Source organism: Phaenicophaeus curvirostris, chromosome 10, assembly GCF_032191515.1.
Source record: "Phaenicophaeus curvirostris isolate KB17595 chromosome 10, BPBGC_Pcur_1.0, whole genome shotgun sequence".
In the NCBI taxonomy this organism is placed as follows: domain Eukaryota; kingdom Metazoa; phylum Chordata; class Aves; order Cuculiformes; family Cuculidae; genus Phaenicophaeus; species Phaenicophaeus curvirostris.
This window is the reverse complement of record NC_091401.1, coordinates 10,441,436-10,454,304: the sequence shown is the minus strand read 5'-3', so window position 1 is coordinate 10,454,304 and position 12,869 is coordinate 10,441,436. Positions and strand designations below refer to the sequence as shown.

The 12,869-nt window shown below is 39.9% G+C and overlaps 1 protein-coding gene across 6 annotated transcripts in view; it reads right to left on the bottom strand.

The window, feature by feature from the left end:
- The window catches only part of TRIP12 (thyroid hormone receptor interactor 12), a 73,344-nt gene that overhangs the window by 28,987 nt on the left and 31,488 nt on the right, over positions 1–12,869 (bottom strand). For 5 of the 6 annotated variants that reach the window (XM_069864905.1, XM_069864907.1, XM_069864909.1 and 2 more), the window contains 5 exons: positions 11,426–12,225; positions 4,136–4,241; positions 2,759–2,895; positions 1,847–1,930; positions 419–514 (listed from right to left, as the gene is read on the bottom strand). In XM_069864905.1, coding sequence (XP_069721006.1) covers positions 419–514; positions 1,847–1,930; positions 2,759–2,895; positions 4,136–4,241; positions 11,426–12,225 — 1,223 coding nt within the window. The remainder of the gene's footprint in view (positions 1–418; positions 515–1,846; positions 1,931–2,758; positions 2,896–4,135; positions 4,242–11,425; positions 12,226–12,869) is intronic. The other variant, XM_069864908.1, reaches the window with a different exon arrangement.

Below are 12,869 nucleotides of genomic sequence, written 5' to 3'. Positions count from 1 at the left end.
TGTAAAGCTAGCTTAAGCACTTGTTTAAAGCTAGCAAAAAACCAAGGCAGTCGGAAAGGTCTTTGTTAAGCAGCCCATCATGCAAAAGAAAAGGATACGGAAGGGGTGAAAAGGCAAGAACCCTCCCTTCCCCGCCATGAAGGGAACATTACGATGCCCCCCCAAAAAAAAATAACACAAACCAAAGAAAAACACAACCCAAAAGAAAATAAATACAGCTAAAGCAAATTTCTCTTCCTTACAGAAAAGCAAGCAAATTAATATTGTGGTCTAGCACTATCATGACATACAAATCTCCAACATGTAAAATACTGTATTAAACTATGAAGCTAATACAAATATTAGAATTTACTAGTGGCTGAATTCTACTAGTCTGGAAGTGGAAAGAATTAAGTCAAATTAGACAAACTTTGCTTACTAGCTCCACTTCCAATTGTCCTGTGGAAGAGCTGCGACATCCGAGGACCAAGAGGGCCAAACAGGTGAGGAGGAAGACCCCTAGCCTCTAAAAGAGCTAAAAGCAAACAGAGGATAACAGCCATTGTCAAAGCTTCTACACATATTTTCAAAAGCTTAAATTCCATGATGCTATAATTTAAGACTACAATGAAGTTGATTAGATGACTGCAGCTACCTCAATTTCAAAAAATGCACCAAAAATAACCTTTAGGGAACAAATAAATAATTTTTGTATGCATCAGTGCATAAAGGCCCTTCAAGAACTCACCCACTGAGTTTCCAGAGTTACATACTCCAAAGAAGAAATTTAGTCTATTAAATTGTTTTAAGTCTAGAATAGCAGATACACGAAACCGTAATTTCTAATCTGAACTCAAACTACATAAAATAGGTTAAGCTTATCTTCGCATTTTCAGGAACTAAGTGGTGCTATGATCTGAAACAGTGACACTGAAAAAAGAGGTTCACAGCTTTATTTGTTAAATGAGAAGATGAGGTAAGAACTCTGCTAGATATTGAGGGGGGTTGGTTTTGGTTTTGAACACTTTTCAGTAGTCTCTCTTAATCTAGATTAGAGTGGGTGATTCTGATTATCACTGTAGCAAGCATGGCTTCTGCTGATGAATAAAATAATGAAAATGATTACCAGTAAAAACCAATTTAGGTCAATATCCCTAACGCATACCTATGCTTACTGAAGACTATAAAGCAAGTGAACTGACAGTGACACAACACTTTTCCACACTAAACATGCAGATTAATCGAAACCTGTCCTTCACAAGGGAGATCACGATCTCAAAACTCTTTGCAATGTAGTGGCAAAATCATTAAAACAGTTGCAGGACATACAAACTGAGATTCTGTCTGTCTGTACTCTTGGGTTTCTGAGACCTGAATCCTTTAGTCCAAGCATGAAAGCAAGCATTTTAAGAATATTTAAATTTGGTGTGGTCAAAGCTTCCAGCAACATGGGTATCAATGACAAGCACAAAAAAACGTTATCCAGAAGCAGCCAGAGTAAGAGCAGGCCTAACTTGGCCTAGCATCCAAAAACATTCTTGCAAAGGCTTATTTTCATATTCAAGCCTACACACTTAATAGGACTGAGTTCTCAATTCTCTCCCCCAACTTCCTCCTGAAAAACCATTGATAGTAGTGCATTGTAAGTCAACTAATAAGTAAGGACACAACGGCACTCCTTCCAAACATTGCTTCCAAATTCTTGCACCTTTAGTGAATTGAAGCTTGTAACTCCATACTTCAGAACATTAGGCAGAAAAACGTGCTACAGCCTTCCTGCTAAATAGAATACAAAATTTGGGTAGGTATGCCTATCTACAAGCTTCAAACAAAACAGTGAATGGTAAATTAGTAATGGCATTTATACCTTGTAGTCTTCCCATCTCAGAATCATCTGACTCACTTTCTCCAGATGTTGTCATACCTACAGCCCCAGCAACAGAACTAGAAGCTAAAGAAACAAAATGAAGATTAATGCAAGTTAAAGTGCCTTTAAAGCTACAAAATTCATATCGACTCCACCACCAAGAAAACTGTCCACCATCAGAAAAGTGCTCTGCTTTTAACATTGCCACCATCATACTTCCATACAACTGTCACGATAAATTGACCAGCCCACAAATCTAATACATCCCAAAAGCTGAAAAGCAGCAATATCACAGTACAATGAAAAAATCCATACAGCTAGATCAGCAAATTATCTTTCAAACAGATTTATCCATATCCTTAGTAAATTTATGCTTTTCTTAACTGAGTGTTATGCCACACTACATATCCATTAATTTTGACTTTTTGTACTGATGTAGCCAGCTTCAATAGGACATCTGAGATTTTCTACAATCCAGTATAACAGCTTAGAAGCTCCTATGAACTCACTATTAATTAGGACCAGATGATAAAACTAAGTAATATTTAACAGCACTGTGCAAGTAAGAATATTGAACTTGGTTAGAAGTTTCTACAATATAGACTTCGTTGTCATTTCAACAGGAAACTTTTATAGTACTCATAAATCTACAAGGGCTCTGACAGGTAAATGCCTGCCTTCTGTATTCTGACCAGTCTGGTTGGCAGCACAGCAAACATGCGCCAAATAACCAAGAGATGGGATTCAAAAAGAGAGATCCCTCTCTCTCAAAAAACGTTCCAGAATTACTTATCAGCCCTACTAGCTTAAGTAATTTCTCCTCAGAACTTAATCCATTTAATTATTTTTAAATGCCAAGATGCTTATATCAGCAACTAGACTGAAAGTGCTTCAGTTGCAGTATCTTCTCACCTGCAGCCCCCTGGGGTGCCTCATCTGTACGCGCAGCTGAAGAGTTAACTCCATCCTGGTTGTTGTCAGGATCAGCCATCTTCTCCTGTCGGCGAGCTTCAGCTGCTCCTCTTTTGCCCAGGCCAGAGCCTCGCCGACTAAAGATTGAAAAAAGTTTCAGACCTTATGAACTAAGCCAAGAGATTTATTAACGTGAGACTACTCAAAACCACACAACATTCATGTAGATCACTACCACAAAGCTGCACAAACTAACAGATTTGCACAAGAATCAATATTCACAAAATTGTTCAACTCTTCCCTCACCCTCCTCACCCCACACCATGGCAGTGATTTGTTTACACACTAACACATTACAGCAAGGTCATTCCATTATACTCTTCAAAACAAGGCAATATACTAAAACAGATGAGTCAAAATGAGCAAAACTAAAGCAACAGCTACAAGAGACACATTTAGGAAGTTCAATGCCAGGAAAACTATCTTTCAAGGGAATTCTGAACTACTACTGAAAGCACAAAGAGAACTCTAGTCTTCAGCTGGGTTTTTAGTGCCAAAATAAGGTGGAGGGCACTCAAATCTGCTTTTTTAAACAATACTGTCATCCCCAGTACATACACATCTGCCTACAGAGTACAAAGTCAAACTCGAATGCACGCTTGACAACAGAATCAGACTTCAGAACCCTTTCTATATGGCATGGAAGATGGAAAAAGTTATGCTGGAGCTACTGAAAGCAGTTTAGGTGTAAGGAAAAAAAATCAAGCTTGGTTTCATAAGCTAAAGTTCAGAATACATGCAACTACAAACATGTTTTGTATCACAGGCCACATTTACTCTCCCCTCCCATTTAATCTAACAGTTGTTTAAAATTATTTATTCAGGATTGAATATACCTTCGGATGCAGAAGAAAATAAGTACTTTGATATCTGTAGTATTGTTCAGACACAGCAGCAGACGAGTCAGCTTAACAAGGTACACTATTAAAACGGACTCCTGCCTGGTACCACAAGTGTCTTACTCTTCAAAATAGTCATCTGTTTTGTTATTCACAACAGACAGCAGCTTAGTGCTCTCTGTGTTCTATGTCTTTTTAAACAACACCTCCCCTAAGGAATGGACTACTTAAAATTTGTACTACTGGCTTTGAGCGTTTCTTTCCCTTCATCCCCAGAGCCAAGAGACTTATTGAAGGTCTGATGCTGACAAATTCGATGTGCTTGATGCACTGGTGTACAGAGTAACTCAGCAGGCCTGAAAAGCTACAGCTACTTCTGCAATAGCAAAATAAGAGACAAACAAGACAGTTTTCACACATGCAAATGGCATTAATATCAACCCCCCTGGAGTAATCATGTTTCATTATCTTGTTTTACCTAGTGCTAGCACAGGAGCCCGTGGTCTTTTGCCGTGTGCTCCGCCGCAAACTGGGGAGCTCAGCAGGTGGTGATTCACTGCGCTTCTTTGTAGATTTTCTTAGACCTGTGTAACATGTAAAGAATGGTAAGTAAATCAGTCCTTAAATACACAGCAGTTCTACAATGATATGTAACTTTTTATCAGAAACTACTATGTAGAAGAATAGCTTCCACATAAGAACTACTATAAGCCCACACAGGCTTTTAGTCACCTTACGCTGGCATAACAACCAGTAAAAGAAAGGTTCAGATACATCTCATTGTTTTGAGCCAATTAATACCAAACTCCAAGTTACTACCAGGACACCTTCTCCCAAACTACACACTGAAGAATACCTACAACAAAGAATACCTTGATGGCTTTGGAAAGGCATTCTCAAGTGTTTAACTTAGAACTACTTCCACTGTTGACAACTGACGCAAGTGATAGTAAGTTGTTCTAGGTTATGAAGTCTTTATTCTGATTACACATGCCCCTGCAAAACCAGGTAAATCTCACAAAAACCCAAAGCAATACAATAGTCTCAGATTATAAGTACGCTTACTATGAGGCTGAAATATCCTCTAACAGCTTCTCAGCCTTCTGGTTTGGATTGAGTATTAAAAATCCTTATCAGGCACTGCTTTACATTTCAGCCCCCTCCCACCTCTAAAACAAATAAATAAAGCAAAATCAAAGATAAATCCATAGTATTTGATTTAGATGTACTATTACCCAAACAGACATAAACAGTTCTGAAAAGATGAGAAAGTTAGACTACTGCTCCCTCTTCTGGCAATAAAACAAAAATAAAACATATTTAAATGCACAATATTTTTCAGCACAGTAACCAAACTCTTGTCTCGTTCCTTAATCTCAAAACATTCCAGCAACGTTGAGTTGTGGTACTCAAGGATGAAGTGATAACTGTACAGATTCTGACTGGGTATTTAGCAGAAAGCAAAAAGTGATACGAAAAGCTGTGATTAACCTGGTTGATCATTCAGCCTTTTAAACTTTCTACTGTATTCAACTCGGGAACAGAATGCTGTGCAGTTAAGTTCCATGCAGATGAAGGTTAACCTAATATTCATGGATTTACCACACACCTGGCTAACTGACTCAAGAATTTAGGCAATCCTTCAAAAAAAACAATTCTATATTCAACACTCTATTTCACAGCCACCACTCACTGAACAGAAGCAGGCCAGTCACTGCAATTCCAGTTTGTCTGTACACATAGAGCAAAATGTCACTTCTTCAGATACTCAACAAAAGTGGCATTTTTAATACATATGCTATCAACCCAAAACTTCCAGCTGAAGTCACTACAACAGAAACATAGGATGACTCCAACCCTATTTGAATCCAGTAAAGCATTCAGGGGGTGAGGGGGAACGAGTGCATTAAAGCAGAGATACAATACAAAACCCATATGAAACTCTTGTAGCAGGATCCCCTGCCGTAACAACCAGTGCCTCAGAAGCACTAGAAGTGTAGAGATAAAGCAAAGCTTCCCTCAAAGCTGCTTATATTTTACAGCGGGAAATGCAGGCATTAAGTGGCACTAGGCACAGCACTGTATTACCCCAGAGATAAAAGCAGTTACCAATCCAAGCTCACGTTACATATACGGAAAAGTAGGCTACTCAGTACCTCTAAGAGTACTGTGAAATTCTAAGCGAGATGTACTTCTTTACATTTAGGAGAGCAAGTTAATTGCCCTGTTACAGCAGAGTTTGCTAGAAAAATACACAAGGACATTTTACTTTTTGTCAGCACACTGCTTACTACTTTCAGTCTGTGGGTACTCACTGTCAGGCAGGCAGACCTAAATATTAAGTACCTTCACATCAGCTTAGTTACAGGCTACCAATGAGACACCACACATCCACTGTAAGTGAAGCAAGATTGACTGACTTGGATCAAAACAGAATTTCTGCTAAGGGTAAAGGTTTCACAAAGCAGCAGAGCTATCTTAACGCCTTACTGTGGTTTCACAGTATGGTACACCCACTCATGGATTACTGTCCCCAAACCAATCCCAAGGTGCACAATGCACACGCCTGATGCACACTTACATGTTCCACTAGCATTCTGCCAGTTTGTTAAGCTGAGCTTGCTTAACACAGGTCAGGTGAGCACAGACATCATGAAGCAGCAGGGCAACAAAGTAGTGAAACAGGTTGCCCTTTTCAATAAGGGGCATGAAATCAGTTTAGCCATCTCTTCCAACTACATTACCTCAATAAGAAGGTTTTAGAGAACATTAAGAGTTACTCTGTTACTGCTTGGTGGATTAGCAGCTGAGCACCCTGAAAAATTGAGCTCATTTTCTCCTGCTGCTCTGGAAGAACATTCTACTTGTCAGATCTTTTGTACATTTCTCTTCCCAAGTCTTTATTTCTCTACCTCTGATGTATCTACCAGGGCACATGTCAGCTTCCACCTCCCTCTATTAATTTCAAAGTTTTAAAAGGAAGCAACAAAAGACTTAACAGAATTTGTTCCCTTCTGGCTGTTCAATGCCACTCTGCCCTCAAAGTTCATTGTTTAAGGCTTCTTAAAGTCAACCTTAACCACCTGCATCTTCTGCAAATCCTTTGAGTCTTCCCAATGCCATAAGCTCAGGACTGCTAATTTCTTCAGCATAGGACTGAGCCTTCTTGCTTTCACTCACACCATTAAGAAAATTTGATCTCCCTAGCATGCTGCCAGCGCGGCCCCCAGCTGAGCTGCAGGAGACAAACTGCCCCAAGCTTTCACTGGTAAAAAGGGCACCACCAGTATTCTGAGAGATGGGACTAGAGATGCCCTGCAACTGCTCTCTCTATAACTACCTGAAAGGAGGTTGTAGAGAGGAGGATGATGGCCTATGCTCCCAAGTGACAGGGGACAGGACAAGAGGAAATGGCCTCAAGCTCCACCAGGGGAGATTTAGGCTGGACATTAGGAAAAAATTTTTCACAGAAAGGGTCATTGGGCACTGGAACAGGCTACCCAGGGAGGTGGTTGATTCACCTTCCCCGGAGGTGTTTAAGGCACGGGTGGACGAGGTGCTAAGGGGCATGGTTTAGTGTTTGATAGGAATGGTTGGACTCGATGATCCGGTGGGTCTCTTCCAACCTGTGACTCTATGATGACTGAAGAAAGCACCAGTCACGCTGCCACAGAGAGATAGCAAGGGCTTCAGGGGAATTTGTTGATCACTCTCAGAAGCTATTCATTCAGCACTGTGTCTACAATATAAAGCTATCATGTAAAGATCTGTTTCAAAGGGCGAGTAAAAGTTATGAACAGATACAGACTTCCAACAAATCAAAAGAAAGTTAGGTTTAAGCAGTTCATGCTCAGCAACTACAAAAACTTCAGACAAAATTCAGAACTAACGCAGAGGAACAGGCTTCCTCATGGCAAACGTATATTGTGTATGCACTGACGTCATCCTGCTTGCATGCCACTCACATTTATGACTCTGATAGAAAATAGACCCAAACAGGCCAAACCTGAAACAGCACAGCCTTATAGAAATCAAACAAAAAAGTCCTACTAACATCTTCACATTTAAACATGTTTATTAGTCCACATCTCTTTTTCAAAGGCATTTTTTGTTGCATGAAAGAAGCCAGTTCTGAATGCAGCTGTACTGCATTCACTTAATCCAAGTCTGAGCACATCACCCAAGCTAAAACAAAGTTGGTCAAAGTTTCACAGTTCATAACCCAGAAAACTCTTGGTCTGCTCAGTAAAGTTTGACTTGTTAGGACTGGAAGATTAGACTTCAGATTGGCTCCTGTGTTTAACTGCTCTCCTCACACAGTAAAAATGGTGAAAAAAGCTGTGGCAGGGGAAGGCAAGACAACCCCCTGTCATTGCAGTGCTCCACTATTCCCCTTCCTCAGTACCAGCTCAGGCTTCCCTAGCTCTTGGCTACAGTGCCACACAGCCCATCACCACAAATAAGACAGCAAGTTTTAAGACACTTGGTTTATTTCCTCAATCCCAAGTCCACAACTCCAAAGCTCTAATGACTCCCAAGCATCCAGCACAATCACCCACAACCCCAAATAAACTGAAACTCAGAGCTATTTGCAGACTCTTTTCTCCTTCACTGTTGCCAAATCCCTTCAAGTCAGGTGATAAACACGATTCACGCTCCATTTTACCATCATGTGGCTTCTCAGTGCAACCCAATAACCCCTCCAACCCCAAAAATCTTAACTATTAGGCAGGGACTTCTTGGTCAGGTCCAGCTACACTAAGTTACTCGTTCTCTCAGCACTTTCCCAGCCATCGTTGCCAGCTTCTTCCTACTTAAGTGCTACAGGACATTACCCAAAGGGCAGTAGAGATTTCCCTAATAACTGAGACTTGATTAGGCCTGTGTTTATGTCAGGGCATCATCAGTGAGACAACCCAATTCACAATATTTTAAAAGCCCCTACAAAATACAGTGCTTGAAAGGGATGGGAAAATGGTCAAATCAAGACAGCAAACCAAGAAGCTTGCCTCCTCCCACCCATCAAAAAAATATTTAGCTACAAAAATAGAAGTGAAAAACTTTAGTCTAGCCTGTTTTCATTCTTCCAAAAAATTCTACAGGTGTTAGTCACCAACATCACTGCTCAGTTACAGACTGCTGCGTAACTAAAGACACTGAAAGTCACCTTGGCTGCATTTAACACCTATTCATTATTCAGGGACGATGGGCAAGACACCTCACTATTCCCCTCCAATCTGTAAAGAGCTTTTGCAAAGACAGCAACCACACTTCTGTTCTTCTCTTCAGCACATTAAGCAAGCTTACCTCTTCTAGTTTTTCCCTTCAAAGACCACAAATACCAACTAATTCCTAAACAGCAACATCCAGAAATGTGCTTTTCCACAGACACAACTGACCATGTCTGCCAGAACAACCTCCCCTATCCTCCCACTTTTCTTCCTAGAACCTCTCCCCTCCACCATTTTGCCTGAAGTTTTTGCATGTCCTTAGAGTTCTGTTTGCATGTTTGCTTTCCTTTTATCTCTCACTAGTTCTAAGCCCTGTTTCAGACTTCAAACATCTGTTTCCTATTATACCCCTATACATGCCTACTGAGTTTTAGCTTTCACTTTCTACACACCACAACTATGGCTTCTAAGGAAATGATTCCAGGCAGAGGGGTGTAACACTCAATGATTTAATCAGACCACTTTTTGCCTTACTGCTTTAGAAGACTTTCAGCTGTTAACATTTGTGTCAGTCACCCACTTCTGCTCCCTCATCCTCTAAGAGTACTAGCCTGCTACAGAACATAAGTCTAAACTTGCCCATTCTTTCTTAAAAACCTACCCCAGAGCTTTGTTTCCTTAGTGTTTCGACATTTCTCAGCATCTTCGAAAATGCTTATTTTGTTAAAATATTTTAAAATTGTCCCAATATTTCAGTTAGTGAAGCTGCACAACAGACAAGTTATTTTTGCTTTTTTTAAACCAGGGCTAACAATAGTTACTATTGATTCCAACGTTTCTTCCATGTGTTGCCAAAGAGCTCTAATACACTATTTGAAAAGCTGAGACTATTTGAAAATATCATCAAATTTAACACTTCTCATCTATTCCAGGCAGGTTTCTTACCAAAGGATATTCAGTATAATGACTTACTCTGAGCAATGAAATAACAACCATTGGAGTAAGTTTTGCCATAATCCACAGGAAAATAAAGAGACATTAGACATTTCAGACTTCCTAGTAGCACCTGTTGATACTTTTTCCCCTCCTCAAATTGGGATACCATTTAGAGAAAGTAACTTTAACCTCTATAAAGTCTTCAAGTCTCTCACCATGCTTTGTGCCCCTTACCAGTGACTTTCTGTATGTACACATATATCTGAAGTCATTACTAACTTCAGGTTTTGACATATACCTGGATATTAGTTCAATTTCAGCTTACCTGTATGCAAAAGATTACTTTCTGGTCATAGAAAAGATAAAGCTAGTCAAGCTGGCTTTCTTATTACATTCTTTGTGGAGACAGTTTAGGCTCATATTCTCAAGGCTGTTTTTCAAGCTACTCAACATCTTCCTTCCTCACATCATTGTATCCCACTACTGTTCTTTTCACTCCTTGATAAAAGTTTTTTAACTTGTCACATAAATCACTCTGCCTTCACCTTCTCATTGTTCCCTTGTTGGAGGTACTTGTTGGGTAGTCCCATTCTTGCCCAATTCTTACCTACTCCCTCCTCACTCCACCCGGTGTTTTACCCTAGAATTCATCACCCAGTAAGTCTTGAACCATGAAGAAGGTAGATAAAACCTTGCTATAAGAAAAGTAACTCCTCTACCCTTCCCCATTGCCATTCTTTCTCAATTAGGTTACATCATTCCAGAATCAATACTCCAGTCATGCAGGTTATCCAAAACAAGCCTATTAGGTCAATTAAATCTATTTTGATTACACAGGAAGACATCCAGTTGCTCTTGTTTATTCCACATACTTCCTGCATTAGTATTAGCTATAGAGATGCTCCAGTTGAGACAGGCTGCTTATGATTTCAGCTAGGTAAAGGAACAACAGTAAGCAAGCTCAGGAATACAACTTCTTACACCAAGTTTTAGAGAACATGTGCTGTAAGTAAATCATGGAGTACACAAAGGCAGCATAACATATTTCAGAAGCATTTTGTTCAAGGCAACAAAGCTACAAGCATATTTGCACACTGGCAAGCAGGAGCTCTGCTTGCAGGCAGCCTGTATTTCTTAGTGACAATGTCCAAGAACAGTACCTACTATTCAAATGCAGCACAACAAAAGACATATTCTGTAAGAACAATTTAAGAGATGAAGTGACTAACATCCCAGGCATGAGACACACTAGGTTTAAAAGACTGCTGCTCTTAAAGTAACAGAGGCTCTCATAGTAAAGAAAAATCAGGAAAGTGGGCTTGAAACAAGAAACCACATATGTAGTTTTTTTTCAGGATTGCCCAATCCCACTTTGGGACAGAAAGCTTAAGAAAACGAGAAGTTCTCCCAGGAGGAAAATAATCAGGAGAATTTTATAACATACATGTCCCTATCACAACTTCCAACTATTTCACATACATTTTATTTTTAAAATTGATTTACAAGACAGAAGCAACTTAAGTACAGTCTGCTTTCTGTAAGCTTAAGTCACTTGCTTTAGCTGTAAATAGTATCAGTAAGAGTGAAAACAATACAAGCATTTGTTTAGAAACTTGATTTTAAAACATACATGCTTATTCTTCTACAAAAGAACAACTTACTTGCTAGCTTAGCCTGTAGTCCTGAAGGTCCAGGTTTTGATGTCTCTGACTTGGAAGAGCCTGGTAGAGACAGTTTTGTTTTAGGGAGACTGACTTTTGGGCTGAATCGAGCAGCCCAATCAAACTTTGAAGAGCCACCTGTTTTACTCTGTTCTTTGTCCCTGCTACTCCTTCTTGGACTGGGGCTGGATGCAGACCGGGAACGTCTAGCCTTATTCTGGTCCTTTCCCTGTTTCACTCTGGCACCCTGAGGAACAGTAGAAGAAGCAGAAGCAACAGCAGAAGAGGAGGAGGATGTTGAAGCTGAAGAAGAAGAATCAGTGATGGTGCTACACCCAGCTTTGGCTGAGGTCACCGATTTTGAAGCCAGCTTGGAGAGTTTTGCTGACTTCTCTTCAGCGCCAGTTGATTCAACTGCTGAACCACTCTTTATACAAGACAGAACCTCTGTCCTTTTCCTTTTCTGACTTCGGGAGCTACCAGCAGCTCCACCCTTTCTGGTGTGAGCCTTGCTTGTTGATGGCAATTGTGTAGATTTCGGCTGTTCTTGCTCTGAGTGTCTTCTTTTTGATTTAGTATGTGGCTTGCTAGTTTCCAAAGGAGTTTCAGTGTGTAGAAGTGCTTTGGGTTTCTTAGCAGAGCTAGGAGAATTGGTCCTCCTGTAATCTGGACTAGCACTGCGTTTAACTCCTCGAGAATTGTCTTTCTTAGGCACTTGCCCCGTTTTTTGCTTTTCTGAAGTGTTGACTCTCTCTGGATTTTCTTCTTGTGGTACTGAAACAGCAGATGAGCTACAGCCTCTGTAGAAGCAAGCAGGGACAATGTTAGTGTTGAACTCAAGAAACTTCACAGTTGCAAAAGTTTTGCAAGATAAATGTCAGCAAACTCTAATAAAGGAAACCACAAGAAATACACTGAAACAAGAAAAAAAAAACAACCACACTTCTATAAGAACAGTCACATTGCAAATATTTGCAAACATGAAAGCTAAAATAAATTGCAAAATAAAAAACATGGCACACTTTTTCTACAGAGGAAGATATAAGGTAACTTGGATAAATTTTACTACCTGATTTTTTTTTTTTAAAGCTATGTCAAACTGATTAAAAAATTCAAAAAAATACAAGCCATGAAGCTGAATGTTTGAGAATGAGTTCCACAAGAAAGTAAGGTACATGCAGTAATGCATAACTAGTCAGAACCAGCCTCTAGTTCAAGAAAGGCTCTTAATGTAAGGACAGGCTCACATCTATCTTGAAATTGAAGTAATGAATCACAAAAAATGGCAAAATTTTCTACACAATAGAAAACTGTTACAGTGTGTATGTAGCAGAAGCCTATGAAAAGCAGACAAAACAGGGCTGCAGTGGTTATACTGAAGACAGGAATACTTTAGATGGCTACGTATCAATTAATACGGGACACTGCTCAGAACACCTTTCAC